The sequence below is a fragment of the Aptenodytes forsteri genome, unplaced genomic scaffold, assembly GCF_000699145.1.
Source record: "Aptenodytes forsteri isolate BGI_AS27 unplaced genomic scaffold, ASM69914v1 Scaffold47, whole genome shotgun sequence".
Lineage (NCBI taxonomy): Eukaryota > Metazoa > Chordata > Aves > Sphenisciformes > Spheniscidae > Aptenodytes > Aptenodytes forsteri.
In genome coordinates, this window is record NW_008794731.1 from 160,007 (window position 1) to 176,121 (window position 16,115).

The 16,115-nt window shown below is 60.6% G+C and overlaps 2 protein-coding genes across 2 annotated transcripts in view; one reads left to right on the forward strand and one right to left on the reverse strand.

Annotated features, from left to right (window-relative positions):
- Positions 1–7,891: 7,891 nt before the first annotated feature.
- On the reverse strand, positions 7,892–14,633 carry SAMD10 (sterile alpha motif domain containing 10). The gene is made up of 5 exons (XM_009273929.1): positions 14,557–14,633; positions 13,623–13,881; positions 9,667–9,835; positions 8,365–8,505; positions 7,892–7,956 (listed from the first exon to the last, which is right to left on the reverse strand). Exons 1-5 carry the CDS (start codon positions 14,631–14,633, stop codon positions 7,892–7,894), a joined length of 711 nt encoding a protein of 236 aa, XP_009272204.1.
- A 206-nt stretch (positions 14,634–14,839) lies between these two features.
- The window catches only part of PRPF6 (pre-mRNA processing factor 6), a 44,657-nt gene continuing 43,381 nt past the window's right edge, over positions 14,840–16,115 (forward strand). Inside the window, exons 1-2 of the mRNA XM_009273930.2 lie at positions 14,840–14,905; positions 15,205–15,420. Coding sequence (XP_009272205.1) covers positions 14,840–14,905; positions 15,205–15,420 — 282 coding nt within the window. The remainder of the gene's footprint in view (positions 14,906–15,204; positions 15,421–16,115) is intronic.

Below are 16,115 nucleotides of genomic sequence, written 5' to 3' on the forward strand. Positions count from 1 at the left end.
GGGACTGGGAGGGACTGGGAGGGACTGGGAGGGACTGGGAGCCCAGACTTCAGCCCATGTCTGCTGAGCCTCGTGCACCAGGCGCGGAGACAGGCGAGGGAAAGGGCACGATGGCGATGCCCAGATCCAGGGTGGGGGACCCGGCACTTCCACCTCTCCCAGGGTTTTATCCTGGGATCGCAGCTGGGTCCGGAGCCTGCAAACCCGCTCAGCGGCTGCTCCATCCCCTGTTATCCTTGGAGAGGAGGGGACAAAGCCCCTCGGACAGGCTCTGCGCTCCCACATCCACAGGACGGGCTGTGCGGTGGCTGTTTTGGCTGAAGCAGAGCGATCCCAGAACAAAGAGAGAATCGCTGCTGGTTTGTGAAGCGGCATCCGGGCCAGCCCCAGCCCTCCTCCCCGACGCGCTGGCTCCGCAGCCCGGGCCTCTGATTGGAAACTGGAGCCCGCGATGACTGTGTGAGCCATGAATTATGCTGATGGCTTTTTTATTATTTTTTTTTTCCCTTCCCTGTGCTTGAATGCACTCAGCAAATATAAGCAAAAGGGGAAAAAAAAAAATGAGCAAGAGAAAATCCTAACAGATTTAATTTTAGATATGGCGAGAAAGCAAAATGGCTGCAGCGCAAAGAGGGAAGGTTAACGGAGGAAACGCTCCTGCCGGCAGAGAGAAACGAAGCTCCCAGCAGCCCTGAGGCTGCTATTTATTATTTACAAGGTCGTATCAGTGTGGGGGGCATCTCCCGCAGGGAGCCAGCCCCGAGCCGGGGGGGTCGGGTCCCTGGGGCACTCACAGCCCCACGGAGGGCAGCAGGGAGATGCAGGGGCACGGGACAGGACTTGGGGGCTGTGGGCTTGGTGACGAAGCTGCATGGCTGCAAAACCCCCAAATCCCCCTGGTTTTAAAGAAACGCATCCTCTGATGGGAAGCAAGGTGGCTCATTTTGGTTTGGGGGTCTGAAGATTTTTATTGGAGCCCTCCGCTAACGGCCCGTGCAAACACGCAGCCTGGAAATGTTGTGTCAAAACCAAGCCTGAAACTTTCCCTTCCAAAAAAGGCCCAAGTGAAATGCTGCAAGTATTTCAACATGTTTCTGCAGGGCTTGTTTTCGCAGCAAAGCTACTTGTGCATCCAGGCTGGGGGACAGCGCTGGTCGGCCCAAATGATATTAATTTCGGGACAAATTATTTCTCTCAGCCCTGCTGCCTGCCCTGGGCTGAGCTTCAAGCGGTCGCTGCTGCCCCGTGGGGCTGCCCTGCTCCTGCTCCTCACTGCCCGTGGCTGCCGGCCATCTCCCCCTTCCTCCAGCCCTGCCAGACCCCCAGCCCTGCACCGGGCTGTCCCGTGTGCCGCCGAGCCCGGCGTGAACGGCCGGGGACCTGCTCCAACCCTGCCTGGGTGCTGCCAGCTCCCAGCTTTGCTGCAAGCGTGGCGCTGCCCCGGCGAAAGCGGCAGCTCTGCAGCCGTACCTGCACCCACCCCTCTCCATCCTTCCCGGCTCCGCATCACACCCGCTGGACCTGGGAGCATTTCTGGCTCTAGGGAGGCAGGGCTCCCAGCTGGCATCCAGGAGCCGAGAATGAGGACTCAAAAATGAAGGAAGTAATATAGGGGAAAAAAAAGAAATGAAGCAATTATCCCTGCTCCGATACTTTCTAATTAAGGGAACTGTCACCCTTACTAAGAGGCCATTAATTCATTGTCACAAGTCGCCACCAGAGTGCAAGTACCAAAAATGTTCCCCGGGCCATCGGAAGCGGAGCAGCATCCCCTCCTCCCCGCGCCGCAGTCTCCAGTGCCACACGAGAGCCGTTCCTTGAGGCCACGGGGCTGCTCACGGCTTTCTGCAAGCGATGCCCTGCTCCCCGCGCCACGGCCGGTGCTTTAGGAAGCCGTAAGCTCTGCCGCGGTGCCCAGCCTCTCCCGGGCAGGAATGAGCCCATCCATCTCCACTGCATCCCTGTGCCTGCGCGCTCTGCCCTGCGCAGTCCAAATGCATTTGCGGTGCAAAGGATGCGGCGGTTTCTCAGCAGACATCAGCTCTCGGCCACTCTGGGAGGAACCAAACCCCCAAAGAGCTGCCAAAATATCCCCGGCCCTGTGATTAAGGCCAGCATTTCCCCCAGCATCACCTCCCGCTAATAGCCAGCTCCGTCTCCAGCAGCCTCTCATTATGCATTCTGCATGGAGGGCCCCGCATCAGCTTAATTAACAAGGTAAGAAAGACAGGACCTTTGAGGAAATCTTAATTATATTATCCATCTCACCCTGAGTGGCACCTGATCCATCCCAACACTGTTCTCAAGTTCATTAGCAATGAATCAAGATTGATTAGTCCTGGACGTGCAGCGAGGACATGCTGGGGCAGAAGCCTTCTGCCGAGATCGCCACAAGACCCTGCCTGTCCCCAAGCCCCATCTTGTCCTCCGGCACCAGGCAGCCAGGATGGGGACCAGGGCTCCGGGATAAGGCAGCCGGAGGTTTGCCATCGCTGGGATGCGGCTGCCGGAACATCCCAGGAGCAGCCATTTCTCTGTGCCCCCGCCACGCGCCGGCGTCTCCCCCGGCTCACGCCTCCCCGAGATGCTCTGATTTGTACCGGCACCCCTGCAGCCCTACCAGGCTGCTATGCCCCCCCCACCCGCGCCCTGCTCTCCTTCCCCGGGGCTTGTGTGGTCCCAACGTGCCACCAGCGTCTGGGATTCCTCCTTTTTTCTTGCCTGCCATCCTGCTGCGATGCATTCAGGTGCCTGCAGGTCCCCAGTGCAAGAAACTTCATGAGGAGCTGCCTGAGAGCACCAAAAAGGAATGATTCGAGGTGGTTTGTAATCCCCCCTGGACACCTGATGGGAGGACAGACTCCGAATTAGATCAAGCGTGTAATCTACTGGGGACTGGTGTTCAGATTCAAACTGGCCTCGGTTCAGCAGAGCCCGTGGCAGGCGCTGCCATCCCTCTCTGCTCAGCAAATTGTGTCCTCGAACCCCATGCAGCCAGGGAAATCACAGGCTGTGTTCATAGCCCAGCATGAATTTCAATGTTGGGGGAACGAGGATCGTTTCCTGAATCAGAGACGCAATCAGCAGCGTTTCAGAGCTAGAGGTATCTGTATCATCAAGCTGGGCTGAGTAATTACTTGGACAAATTAGGCATGCATTTTCTATGTGCAACTGTGTTGGCTTTTTTTGTTGTGCTTGAAAACCTTGCTAGAATCTGCAAACCGCCTCTACCACTGGGAAGGGATTGCTGGATTTTTCCTTTATAAGACAGTAAGATGCTGGCCGTTATTTCTGATGCCAGCAGTGCATTGTCCTGCTTATTGCAAAAAATCACCACGAGCAGAAAAAGTTAATCAGAGGCAGCAAAGTCACGTGCTCTCCGGTAGCTGCCGTTGCCTGCCCCTTCGCCCCAGTGCCGCTGCCTGCATCCTCCTGCCTGCTGCATGGCATGGATTTATGCTTGCTGGTGTTTTCTGTTTACTTTAATTGTTGTCTGCTTTTAATATTGCATGAATCTGCACCTGATTGATCTGCGTTTCATTGTCTGGCGCTGTTTGTTTTAGGGCAATGCCTGAAATACCCCTGGCAGATAAGTGCTAGACAGGTACAAGGTATTTTACTTGCTTGGCAAAAGCTGAGGGGTGACCGAGCTGTCCCTCGGTCCGGAGAGGAGCCCAGGCACCCATCTCCCTCCAGCGCCCGGGGGTCCCGGTGCAGCACCCACCTGCCCAGGTGCTCGCTCAGGAGCCCGTGGGGAGGACGGTGCTTCCTCGGCGCAGCCGTGCAGGCGGATTTTGCTGCGTGCCCAGAGCCACCGAAGGCAAAAGCCGTGCTCAGGGTTGCTCCGGATGCGTCCCTGCTGCTCTTGGGCAGAGTCTGGCCCTGAGTGCCCCTCGGATGATGGCACCAGACACTGGTCCACAGCCAGAGCAGCGGTCCAGAGCCAGCCTGGAAGGATGCTCCGCTCTCACCACCACCATCCTCTCTGGGACGAAGGTGCAGCCGGCACAGACCCCGCTAGAGCAGGGGGCTGGGGGGCAGGACAGCATCCTCCTGCCTGCCCCATGAACGTTGTTTCACCCGGCTCCTCCGGCCCCGTCCTGCCAGGTCTCGGCAAGCCCAGGTGGGTCTCAGAGGGGACACCCCTACAGGGTCGTGCTTCAGGCTCCGGCCGAGCGTGCTGGTGGGGCTTCTGCTTTCTTCTGTGCCTCCATTCTTCTGTGTGGATGAGGAGGGGGAGGAAGCCGGAACGCAGCCCGGCACCGGTGGACATGACACACGGCGGGGGGTCCCACATCCCCCCCCCCTCGGGACCACCAACAAGGGGCAGCCGGGCTTTGGGACAGGACCTGGGGGACACACCCTGCCTTTGCGGGGGGGCCAGGGGCAGCCCCAGCACCGCTCCCTGCGCCCCGGCTGCATTTCAAGCAAAACCACCACCAACTTGCTGCGTGAGCGCAGCCAGGAGCCAGACCCTGGAGAAGCCATTTCTCCCCCGCGCAGCTCCGAAGCTCTGGAGAGAAGCTCAGCATCTCCCTCTAACGATGCGCCTCACCCGCTGCCAGACACCCAGCCGCTGCCGTCTGCTTTCGGGGATGCTGCCGGCTCCCCGGCCACCCCACAGCCCCGCGTGCCCCCGCCACTTCACTGCTCCTGCTGCCCCCCCGGCACCCTCCACCACCCCTTCGCCGGCACCCACCGCTGGGGCAGAAACTAAACCCACGGAGCCGGGGGAATCAACCCGGCTCTTGGCCATGGGTTGTCTCGCTCGGGTTCTATTTAGCTCTGATCCGTCCAGGATTGAAAGCTTAATAGTTTCCTACACGGCTGCGTCAGGAGGGGACGGGGCCGCATCCTGCACGGGGCTCTGCTCTCCATGTAAGGGGGTTACAAGGAGCAAACGTGGATCCTGCACCAGCCGGAACGGGTGCGTGGCTCCATCGTGGCTGTCGGTGCAGAGTCCATGGCTGAGCGTGCCACTGCTGCAGAGGAGATGGGGTTTTTTCCTGGTTGTTTTCTTTCCTTTTCTTAAAATTCAATAAATTCTCCCAGCTTTATTGCTCGTGAGGTTCTAGCGAGGTGAGAAGACCCAATTTTGCTGCATTTTTTAAAAGGTCAGTATGGGCAGATGAGGAAATTCCAATTTCTGTGTTCCGGGGGGGGGGGCCGGGAGCTGTGCACCGCGAAGCCCCGAAGCCGGTTCTCTGCGGACGGAGCCTGGGGGTCGCAGCCCCCCCTCTGCCCCCACCACAGCAAAACTCAAACAGGAATTACCCGCTGGCACAGTCCGGCTGAGCCGACCGACGTGCAGATAGGGGAGAGAGCAGCCGCCACGGTCTGGGTCGCTCCGTTGCAGGCACAGACCAGGCGATGCCTTTCTCTGAGTTGGAGGAAAATTGGATTTTGGAAATTTGGAGGAAATTTGGAGTCTTTGCCTTCATCCCAGCACCAAACTCCTCCTCTGAGGGTGACAGATGTGAGTTATAAACTCCTTTGGCAATGCTGATGTCGTGGAAATCACGCTGGTGCAGGAGAGAGAATTCACCTGCTTGGATCCGAGTACCATTTGGTGAATCCGTTATCCAAACCAAAACGGTCTGAGAACTAGATTTTGTTTCTGAGACCTTTCCATCACCTGGGCCTTGTACAAACCCCCCCCGGGGACCCAGTGCGGCCACCGCGGCCGGAGCTCGAGGATGCTCCATGCATCCCGCATCCTGCCCGGGCCCCGCCACGTCCCTCCCCAAGCCCTGAGCCAGGTGCTGGCTTGAAACTCGGGCCCCGCCACGTCCCTCCCCGAGCCCTGAGCCAGGTGCTGGCTTGAAACTCCTGTCCAGCCTCAGCTGGCACTCGGGGGTCCGAGCCCGGAGGGGTTCCGGCCCTCCAAATCCTGGAGGCAAATCCCTGGGGTGTTGCATCTCCTCCTGCCCCACCAAGACCTTGAGACCGCCTGGAGGGCTCTGGGGACAGCTTTCCTTGGGGAATTCAGTGGGGAGACAAAAAACCTTTGGGTGCAATCACGATTTTTGCTAGCTGTGGGCAAACAACTCGTTTTCAGCTCCTCTTTGATCCCACCCCCGTGGAAATCTCCCAGCTCCTTCACTGAGGAGCAGCATCACCGCGATGGGACAGGGATGGGACAGGGATGACACCGGGCTGCCGCTGCCCCGCATCAGCCCCAGGCTCTGCCGCTGGCTGCCTTCACCCTGCCCGCAGCCCCGCGCTCTCCCCTCCCGCTTAGCATGGCTCGTTAGCCGGGGTAATGCCGCTCACAGACGAGCTTTGGAGACCTTTGCTTTGCCACGAGCCGTTACCTGCACTGGAGTCATAACTACGACCCCAAATCCCCCCGTCCAGCCTGCTGCCGGCAAAGATCAGCGGCTTCTTTAATTCTCATTTCCCCAGCGGTTCTGTGGAGCTGGGAGGGGATTTAAATACTGGCAAACCCCCAGGCTGAGGCTTGTTCCCGCAGGGCCGTCCGGTGGGACCCCTGTGCCCCGTGAAGGTGCTTGTCCCAGGGGGTTTAGGGCTGTAGACATCTCCTGAGCATTCCCGGGAAGGGCTGGAGGGACTAAACCCATGGCACAGGTTCAGGCATGGGAAGAGTCAGAAGAGCAGCAAGTTAAAATAACAGTCTCTTATTTTATTACCAGCAGAGGAGGAGGCGGGTGGTGGGCGGGTGCCCGGCCGGGGGGGGCACTGCGACCTGCCTTCGCATCCCTGCCAGCTCTGATGCCCCAGGGGCTTTGGGGTGCTGCTGTTTTGGGACCGCCCCCCCCCGCCCCCCAGCCTTGCCCTCGTCCCCGGGGGGGGACCGTGGGGAGGTGACAGCATCCACCCTGCCCCTAAATCCTCAGTTGTTCCTTACCTGCCTGCATGAGCGGTCTGTGGCTCCGGACAGGGGGGTTTTGGGTGGTGGTGGGGGTGTAAAAGTAAATGTTACTTCACCTTAATGACAAGCTGGGTCATCAGGACGGTGCCTGGGTTCGGTGGCACTGTCACCAGCCCCTGGGCAGGAGATTGGGACAAGCATTTGCAAATGCCCGGAGGAGCAGAGCTCTGCAAAGAGCTGGTGGGAGTGCAGACGGTGCGGGAGGGAGCATGACCGGGCACCGGGGCTGGGGGGGGGAGCCGTGGCACCCAGGAATCCCCAGCCTCACCGTGGGCAGCACCCGGCACTGCCCGGCAGCGTCCCCAGCTGCTCCCACCCGGCCCCTGCATCGGCTCCCCCCGTCTGCCTGCAAACAAGGATGGATGAAGGACGAGCTCCTGGCACAGCTTCCTCCAGGCCACGGCACCCTCCTGGCACGTCCACCCTGCCTTTGCTCCCAGCTTTTCCAGCTCCAATGACTCAGCTCCCTTTTTAACTCAGCAAGTGGAGCTGGGCACTGGTGGCTTGGCCCCCCTTTTAATTATTTTTTGGCTGGTCGGGTCATCTTATTTGCTACTGATAATGTTACCTCCTAGGACGCTGGAAGACAGCCCAGTCTGAAGAGGAAACTAAAGCTCCCTAAATAAGCTCCGAGGTACGGACACAAAGCCACCGGGTGCTGGATGTCGCCCATGTGCATAATGCTTCACCGTCCTGCGTATGGCTCTGAGCCGTCCCGGGAATAACCGCGCTCGATTTGTCCGCGACGCTGAGCCCTGCCTGTCGCCATCTCCTTTTTCCCATCTCTTTCCCTGTGAACCATCAGGCTCAGGTGGGCAAAAGTTCATCTGTCCCAGCCGCTGTTTTGCTAATTCTCCTCCAGCCCAGAGCCACGTCTGCTGGAGGAAACCTCCCATCTCTGCACAGAAATGTATTCGTAAGAAAGAAAGAGAAAGAAGAAGAAGGAGAGAAGCCCCGGAGTGGCTGGGAAGCTGTCTCTTCATATTCCAAGCGTGCGGTTCAGGTCTCGTATCGGCGGTGCACAGCCCATCCCAGAGGTGCTCGGTTCACAGTGTTGGTGCAATCTGCCAAACAGATGGATCAGCTAGGAGACATTTCCAAAAGAAGCTGGAACAAGGGGGGAGAGGAAGGAATAAACAGCCTGCAGGGTGGCACGTTCCAGCTCACCCACTGCCAGCCCTGGAGAATCCCATCCCTTCCACGCAAAATGCCACTAAGGGATTTTGTGCTGTGCACCGCAGCCCGGCCCCGGGCACCACAACCCATCCCTGCGCACCGCAACCTGTGCTCCACACCCCATCCCAGCCACGGCATGGGCCGCATTTGCACCAGCAACATGCAGGTGGGTGCCTCTGGCTTTGGCAGCCACCCAGCCGCTGCTCTCCTTCTCCGGATGGCTGCGGGAGGGACACAACCTCCCCGGGGTTCGGCTTCGTGGCCTCTCTCCCCGCTCAGCCTCCCGCCGGCCCTACCTTGGCTGAGCAGCTGCAGGTTTCGGACCTCCTCGCGCACCTGGAGCTGCAGGACCTGCTGCAGGACCTCCTGCCGCTGCGCCTCGTGAGCGATGCCCATGCGCTGCAGCTTCTCCCCGTTCAGCCGCAGCAGCGCCCGACCTGCAAACACGGCGTCGCTCAGCGACGTGGCGGGGACACCGTAAAAGTGCGACCCAACGGGGACCCGTGTTCATGTGGGAACAAGGAGGGGGAAAGGGAAGAAATCCTAAAATGCTCTTTCGCCACCTGGACCCACGGGGACGGGGAAGCCTCGCGGGTGGCCCCGCTTTCGGAGAGCACCGGGTGGCAGCTCGAGGTCCCCAGCCTTGGGACAGCTACTGACTCTAGCAATCACGCAACCCATCCCCGCAGGCAGGAGCTTTCCATTTCTCCGCTCCACCTCCCACATCAGGAGATGTTTTTCTGAGCGCACGGTCCCCGCATGGGCTGGCCGTCCTGGGGGAACAGGGGTACCCATCAAAATGCATTAGCGTTGCCGCCACCGTCCCCTGCGAGCCACTCTCCTCCAGTCCGGGGGCTATTAGATGAGGGATTTACAACCAGCTTTTGTCCTTGTTTCCCAGCGTACATTTGCTAATGCTGCCTTTGTTTCCCGTGCAAGGGCTGGCTGGGCTCTTGCATTAGGGCTTTGCATCCCTCGCAGGCAGCTCCAGCGCTCCCTTCCCCGCTGCTTTCTCCTGGCCCTGGCAGAGCTCTGCCCGGCCATGCACACGTCGCGGTCAGACCGGGACGGCGCTCGTACATGGGAGTCAAAGCCAGAGTCCCCAGGGGTCAAAGGGGAGGGAGCAGGTCCTAGAGGTTATTATCCTTCAAGGACTTGGCTGGGAGTTGGATTCAGACCTGGAGGAAGACATTTGCAACTTGGACTCCAGCTGAGCAGGGATCTTTCCTCTCCTGCAAGAATTTTCAATATTTAAAAAACTGTAAAAATATTCTTATTATATTAATCTAGGCAAGGAGAAGACTCTTCCCCATCTTATAAACCACAATCTCCCTTGGGCAATTTATGCTCATTTTAAACAACATCCAGCCTGTCCCGAAGCTCACCCCAGTGGCAGATGCCTCCTGCCCAGCCCGGGTGGGTGTCCCCGTGCCCGCTGTCATGGGGCAGCTCTCACCCTGGCTGCATCTCCGTGGAGAGAGGGGACAGAAATGGGGGGTACGTCTGCCTTCCGAACCACAGACCTCCAGACAGCTATTTCCCAGGAGCACGTGCCGATGGCGATTAGTACCGGTGATTAGTGGGGGTGTCTACCGTACCTGTGATGGCGTGGTGGGAGAACGCCTCGACGTAGATGAGATAGTTATGCGGGCAGTGCTTCTTCAGCCATTTGCACACATCCTGCTGGGTCCAGAGCACCACCGGCTTGGCCAGGCTGCCCAGCGTGGGGCTGGTGTGGTAGATGCCATAGTGGTCGCAGGCACGGCCCTGTGGGGAGCGGGAGGGGAGGAGGTTAGTGGGATTCAACCCTGCGAGGAGGGAAACGCCTCAGCCGGGAGGTCAGCCCAGGGGGGGTGCTGGCCAGCGACACGGGACTGCAGCGACACCGGCAGATTTTGGCTTTGTACCCTCTGGAGTCTCTGGGCCCGCCCTGAAATAGCAGCAGCAGAGGAACCGGTGGGGGAGGCGGGGGGAGAGGGGATGGGAGGCCGAGGTGGGGGTCCTGCCCTACATAGACCCTACACCTGGGAGCCAGCCGGCCCTCCTGCGGCAGGCGAGAACTCTGGTCCCCCTCCCCTACACATCTCCCAGCCCAGCAGAGCATCGCGTGGGCTCAGGAGACGTCCCGGGGGTCCCCAGGGAGCCCCCCTCGCTGGGCAGAGAAGGGCGCCTGCTGGCAGCTCTCATGGGGATGGAGCCAGCGAGGTCCTGGGGGGCAGTGGGTACCAGTGCAAAGCCATCCCCACCAGAAGCTGGTACCGGTGCAAAGCCATCCCCACCAGAAGTCCCCAGGGAAGTAGCGAGCAGCCAGCTGGTGCCCTGGAGCAGGAGGGACTCTCCCTTTCTCTCCTGCTCAGCCTCCTTCAACCCTGAGCTGACCAGGCACGACGAGGTCCTGCAGCCTCACAGGCATCTAAAGCCACCTCTGAACACGGCAGCTCTTTCTTGGGGTGCTGCCATGCCCGGAGACATCTGGGATAAACCAGGGTTGCAGTCCTCAGCACCCTAAAGTGACCTGGCCACCCTCCACCTCCCGGAGACCTCTGCCACACACCCTCGCCCCTTGCCCGGACTGTCTTGGCCCCCAACACAGGCTGCTTCCTCCAGCACTGGCCGCCTGCCCGGCCTCGGTGCCCAGCAGGCACCTGCCTGGTGGCAGGATGGGACCAGGACCTGCAGAGCCGAGGGGATGGAGGGGGAGAAGCGGTGCCCGTGGGGAGATGGGGTTTGTCTGCCAGCATCCCTCCCTCCAGCTGCCTGCTGGAGTGGCCGGTCTCGCCCCGAGCCGCCCGGTAGCTCCATTTCCTCGCCCACATCACAGCGACCCCGGCCTCGCGAGGTCTTTGCAGCCTGGGTTTATCTCGGTACGGAGCAAACCGAACGCCTTGAGCTGTAACAGCGCAGGGGGACGAGCCCACTTCTCCCGGGGGAATCCTCCAGGCTGGTTGGGAAATGGGGCTGGGGGATGCAGAAATCCACCGTTTCCTGGTTTTAGCACCCAGGGGAGATTGGTGAGCTCTCCGCTGCCGGCAATGCCGAAACTTCATCCTCGAGCAGCACCAGCAAACATTGCTCCTCCAAAAGCAGCTCCCTGCGCCCGAGTCGCCAGGACTGTCCTGGGCTGGACTGCAGGCAGGTGGGGATGGGAAAGGGGTCCCCGCTGCCTGCAGCAGGAGGGGACTGGATTGCCAGGGTCCCTGCTGGCACGGTCCTCACCCATGTCCAGGGCACGGCAGGGGCATGGCAGAAGCAGCAGCCTATGCGGGAGCGTACAGGCATGGGAAAGGTCAACAGCGCTTGGACCGCGGTATGCCAATGTCGACCTCCATGTGTGAATATTGGCTAATTAAGCATGCCTAATAGACGAGCGGAGATAATTAGTGTGACAGGGACTCCAGACATCCCGCGGTTACTGAAACTAATGACACGTCCCTGAGCGATGCCAGAGAGGAGGCGGCGGAGGGCAGCAGGGTCTGGGACATCTCCCCTGGCCCCGTGCCGGGCATTGCTCACCCCATGGAGCCCGGCCAGCCTGGCAGGAGCTGCTGCCGGCGCCCAGAGGAGCATTTGGGCTTGGAAAGGGACCTTGCCTCAAGGAGGGCTCGCCTGTGGCAGCTGGGGACATTCGAGCGACAGGGAAGAAGGCAAAGTTGGGAGGCTGTAAATTAATAACCAAGGAGTCCATCTCCAAAGCAGACAGAAAATGCGATAGACAATGCGCACAATTTGGTTTCCCAACCAAACCAAACCAAAGCCCGCCTTTGGGGGGCCCCCCGGTAGCTGCCCGCCCCCCCAGACACGTCCCGGGAGCCGCCTGCCCGCAGGAGCAGCCCCAGCCTGCGCCCGGCCGCTCGGCTCCTTCACACTCGGCTGAGCGCACCGGAGAGCGTGCCAACTCGGCTGAGCGCGCCGGAGAGCGTGCCGTGGGGAGGAGGAGGCGATTTGCTTCCAACTAACGAGCAATGATATGATGAGAAGCGGAGGGGCTGGGGGAAATCGATTTGCTCTGGATCCAACTAACGAGCAATGATGAGAAGCGGAGGGGCTGGGGGAAATAACGGCCAGCTTCCTGCGAGCTTCCCGTGAGCTTCCTGCAGCTATTATCCAACTAACCCTCCGAGGCACGGGGGAAGAGGTGACAAACAACCTGCAATTTCCCTGGGCACGCTCATGTCTGCAAGCGCTTCGCCCATCAGACACAGCCCCGCGCCGGGGACCCATCTCAGCATCCCTAAACACTGCCCTGCCGGCTCGGGGCACATCGTCCCCTGCGGTGGGCGAAGCCCCCCCAGCGGGTCCCCAAGCGAGTCCCTGCGCTCCCTGGGTGGGAAGGGGAGGTGTAATGAATCACCGGCTCGTTTTCCAGCCGGTTGAGCTGCGCTGTCGCTCTGATAAACTCTCAGCCGTGAATATCGAGCGCCGGTGTTGAGGAGAGCAGGCGGGAGGGCTCGGAGGCTGCTCCTGCGGGGAGGCAGGAGGTGGCCGGGGGGAGCTGGGTGGTGGGAGCCGTCCCCTGGGAGCTGCAAGGAGCAACCCACGTCACCTCCCTTCTCTCGGGTATTTTTCCTTGCTTATGGCAAAATTAAAGCCTTTCTCCCCACCAAATCCCTCTGGGAGGCACGTAGAGGCAGACGAGGGAGAGCCATGATGAACACAGCTGGTACCCGGAGAGTGGCTGGTGTGTCCCCGTGCAGGCAGCGCTGTCCCCATGCTTTTCACAGAGGTTCAAGAGGAAAGGGGCCACCGGGGTGCCTGGAGGGATGATGGGGACGAGAGGCACAGCACTGCCAGGACAGGGGGACCTGAGGGGCTGCTGCTCCTGTGAGCATCACAGCGTGAGTGTGGGACTGTCCCCGTCCCTGCGGGGACCCTGCTCCCCTCTGACGCCGAACCAGCCAGGCCCTCAAGATGGAGAAGCATCTCCATGTAGGAGGCTGGAAGCCGGGCAGTTCGATTTCCCCCGTTTTCTTTCCAGAGGTCACTGGCTGGATGTGCTGCCTCCGAACACCGCTCCCAGGGCGTTACGAAGGGGTTAGGAAGCAGCAGGAGCTGCTCACTGGGAAGATGCTCCTTCCCACCGCCGTGCAGAGGCAGGGCAGCAGGCAAATCGCTGGAAACCTTCAGCTCACAGCCTCATTAACGCAATACAGTTCAGAATTTTAGGAGGTCAACGGTCCAAACCTGGCTAAGAGACATACCCAAGCGCTCAGGGATTTTAAGGCATTATAAGGAATTTGGGTCTGGCACATTTACTGCAAAATTGTATTAAGTCCCAGCTCCAGGGGTGGACGGGAGGTGACTGCACAGCCCTCCCCCCAGCACAGCCCCCAGCCTGATGATAGTAATCAAATTATTATATTTATATATATTACTATAATTAAATGCCCAATAATCACGAGGGCTTTCAGCAAAATGGGATCTGAAGGCCTGATCCTGCAGAGAAAGAGATGCTCCTGTGGGGAATCGATGGGATGGGGGGCGACATGAGGAGCCGCGTTCCCCTGGGCAGCCCCGGGGCAGGGTCCGGGGGGGTGCGGAGGAGCCCGGCGGGTACCTGCGAGCCCTCCGCGCCCCTGATGGTCCGGCCGCCGTCGGCCCGCTGGCTCCGGCCATCGTGCCAGGTGAGGCTGCTGCCCGGGTTCCTCTGCAGGCGGTAGCTGAGGTTTTCGGCCGAGACCGTGTGCTCCAGGAGGCTGCGGCAGAAGCTGAAGTGAGCGGCGGCAGCTGCGGAGGGAAGGGGGGTGAGAGACGGCCACGGTGCCCCTCTGCCCCGTGCTTGGGCACCCAAAACCACCACTTCTGCCCCACGGGACCTGCCGAGCTCGGCTGTACCCCCCCACTGCCAAAATCTCCCCCCTCGCGCCTTCCCTTCCCATTGCCAGGGTGAAAACCCATCAGCCCACGAACCTGCCGGCTGGTGCCGGGAACCAGCAAGCGCCGACAAGATGTTTGCCCACACAAACCCCTCGCGAACGATGCTTGTTTTGACACCTGCCTGCCGAGCAGACGTGGGGACCCGCAGCTGATCTTCGCCGCGTGGTTATAACCTCCTGCTCGTCACTGCCGCTCTGCCGGGCGAGACGCCGGGAGGGGGCAAAGGGGAACAGCCACTTTCCATGGACCAGGCTGACATTAAACTGCCACCACTGAGGGATGGGAAGCAGATAAACCCCACCCTGGGCAGCCCGATGGAGAAGGGGACGCAGGTTAGTCCTCCCCCAGCACAGACCGTGGCTGCTTGGGGACGGCCGCTGCCACGCAGGCGCACAAACCTGCACACCCAAGTGATGGCCGAATACGCACCAGCCCATCTACGATGGCCCACGAAGAGCCATTTACCCATGATGAGGCGTTTTTGTCCCTCACCCCTTGTGTTTTAATAAGCTGGGGGTATTCAGGTTGCAATGAGGATGCAAAGCTTTCCTTGGGGGGGGGCTGAAGGGACCCGGCTGCTGTGGGAGGAGGATGCATGGGTATTAGGGGCTTACGTGCTTGTCTGCTCCGGATAAAAGCCAGCCGGCTTGACATAAGCAGCGCTGATCCGCAGAAGCAAAGACCAGAGCATCCCCCAGCTCACCTGCTCCCACCACAGCAAGCTGGGCAAGTCATGAAACCACGGAAAGCAGAGCAGCACCCGAAGGAGATCCACCTCCGGGGGTAACCCACCCTGGGAGAGCGGAAGGGCTGAAGAAAACCTGCTGCAGCTCATTTTCACAATTAGTGGGTTTTCAGAGGAAAGAGGTTTCAAAGAGACCTCTCGAGCACGCCTTCATGCAAGGGGAGACCAACCGGCCAAAAGAAGTCAAAGTGGAGCAGGAAACGGTTATCGATGTGTCCGTGTGTCCCAAGTTATCCAGACCACATCACACCGCCTTGCTTCTTAAGCACACCCAGCGACAAGCATTGCCATGGGGAAACTGAGGCAGAGGACCTGGCTGACGGCTGGGGAAGCGATTTTACGGAAAACAAGCTGAAGGGAGATCCACGCAGAGGCTCGGTGTCGAGCGGAGGCAGAGCTGGCAGGGGTGGTCTCTGCGCCTGTCTCGAGTGATGGGGATGTCTCCGATGGCTTCCTACAGCCTCAGACACCCCGGACCTGGCGGGTGAGGACCGCCAGTGGGTTGTGCTCCCTCCAGCCAAGGATGCCCGAGGTGCCCCCGGCTGTCCTGCCCCCAGCACCCCCAGCACCCAGCCCTGCCACAGCCGTGCTGGGCTACCCCCGAGCTGAAAACCGCCCGTCCCACCAGGCGTTGGGGGCAGATACGGACTTGGCAGGTCCGGAGGGGCTGGTGCCAGAGCTACGCACTTTGGCTCTGCCGGGGCTTCCCCAGGACTCGCTGCAGAAAGGCTCGGTGAGGGAGCAGCGGGGAACGGGGCTCTGGCCGCCAGAAGGACCTATATCCATAGGGGGCTATAGAGCATCTGCCGCCAGCAGCAGGACGTGGGCATCTACGCTCCCCCAGCAAACACGGCTGGAGGCGAGAGAGCCGGAGCGAGAGCAGATGGGAGAGAGGGGGGAAAGACGAAGGGAAAAACAAGCCGAGAAGAAAGGCAGGGCTGGGAATGCCGGCGGCACCGCTCCCCGTCGGGGGCAGGCAGCTGCCGCCCTGGAGTCCAGAGCCCCCGGCAGCTCCTCTGCAACCTCCCGCTCCCCCAGCCCAGCCCTCGGGTCCCAACTTTCCCATCGCCCGGCAGCACTCGACATGGGTGAGGGTAGGGGGTGCTGAGCCAGGGCACGTGGAGCGTTTTGGAGCAAGGGAAGGATGGGGGCAGAGGAGTCCCGCAGCAGGGCAGCCCCTGGGCTGGCTCCACGCAGGGACACAGGGGTTGCTTCCGACACAGGCTCCCCTCTCCTTCCCGTGCCCGCCACGCAGCACCAGCCACGAGCACCCGGCCACCCTCCATCCCCTCTGCTCCTTTTCTGCTGAGCCAGAGGCTGTGCCCGCCGGCTGGGTATGCACATGCAGCATCTTCCCCCCACCCCGTCGGCCCCACAGCCCCCCGGTCCTACCCTGCAGCCCCCCAGCCATGCCCTGCAGCCCCCCTC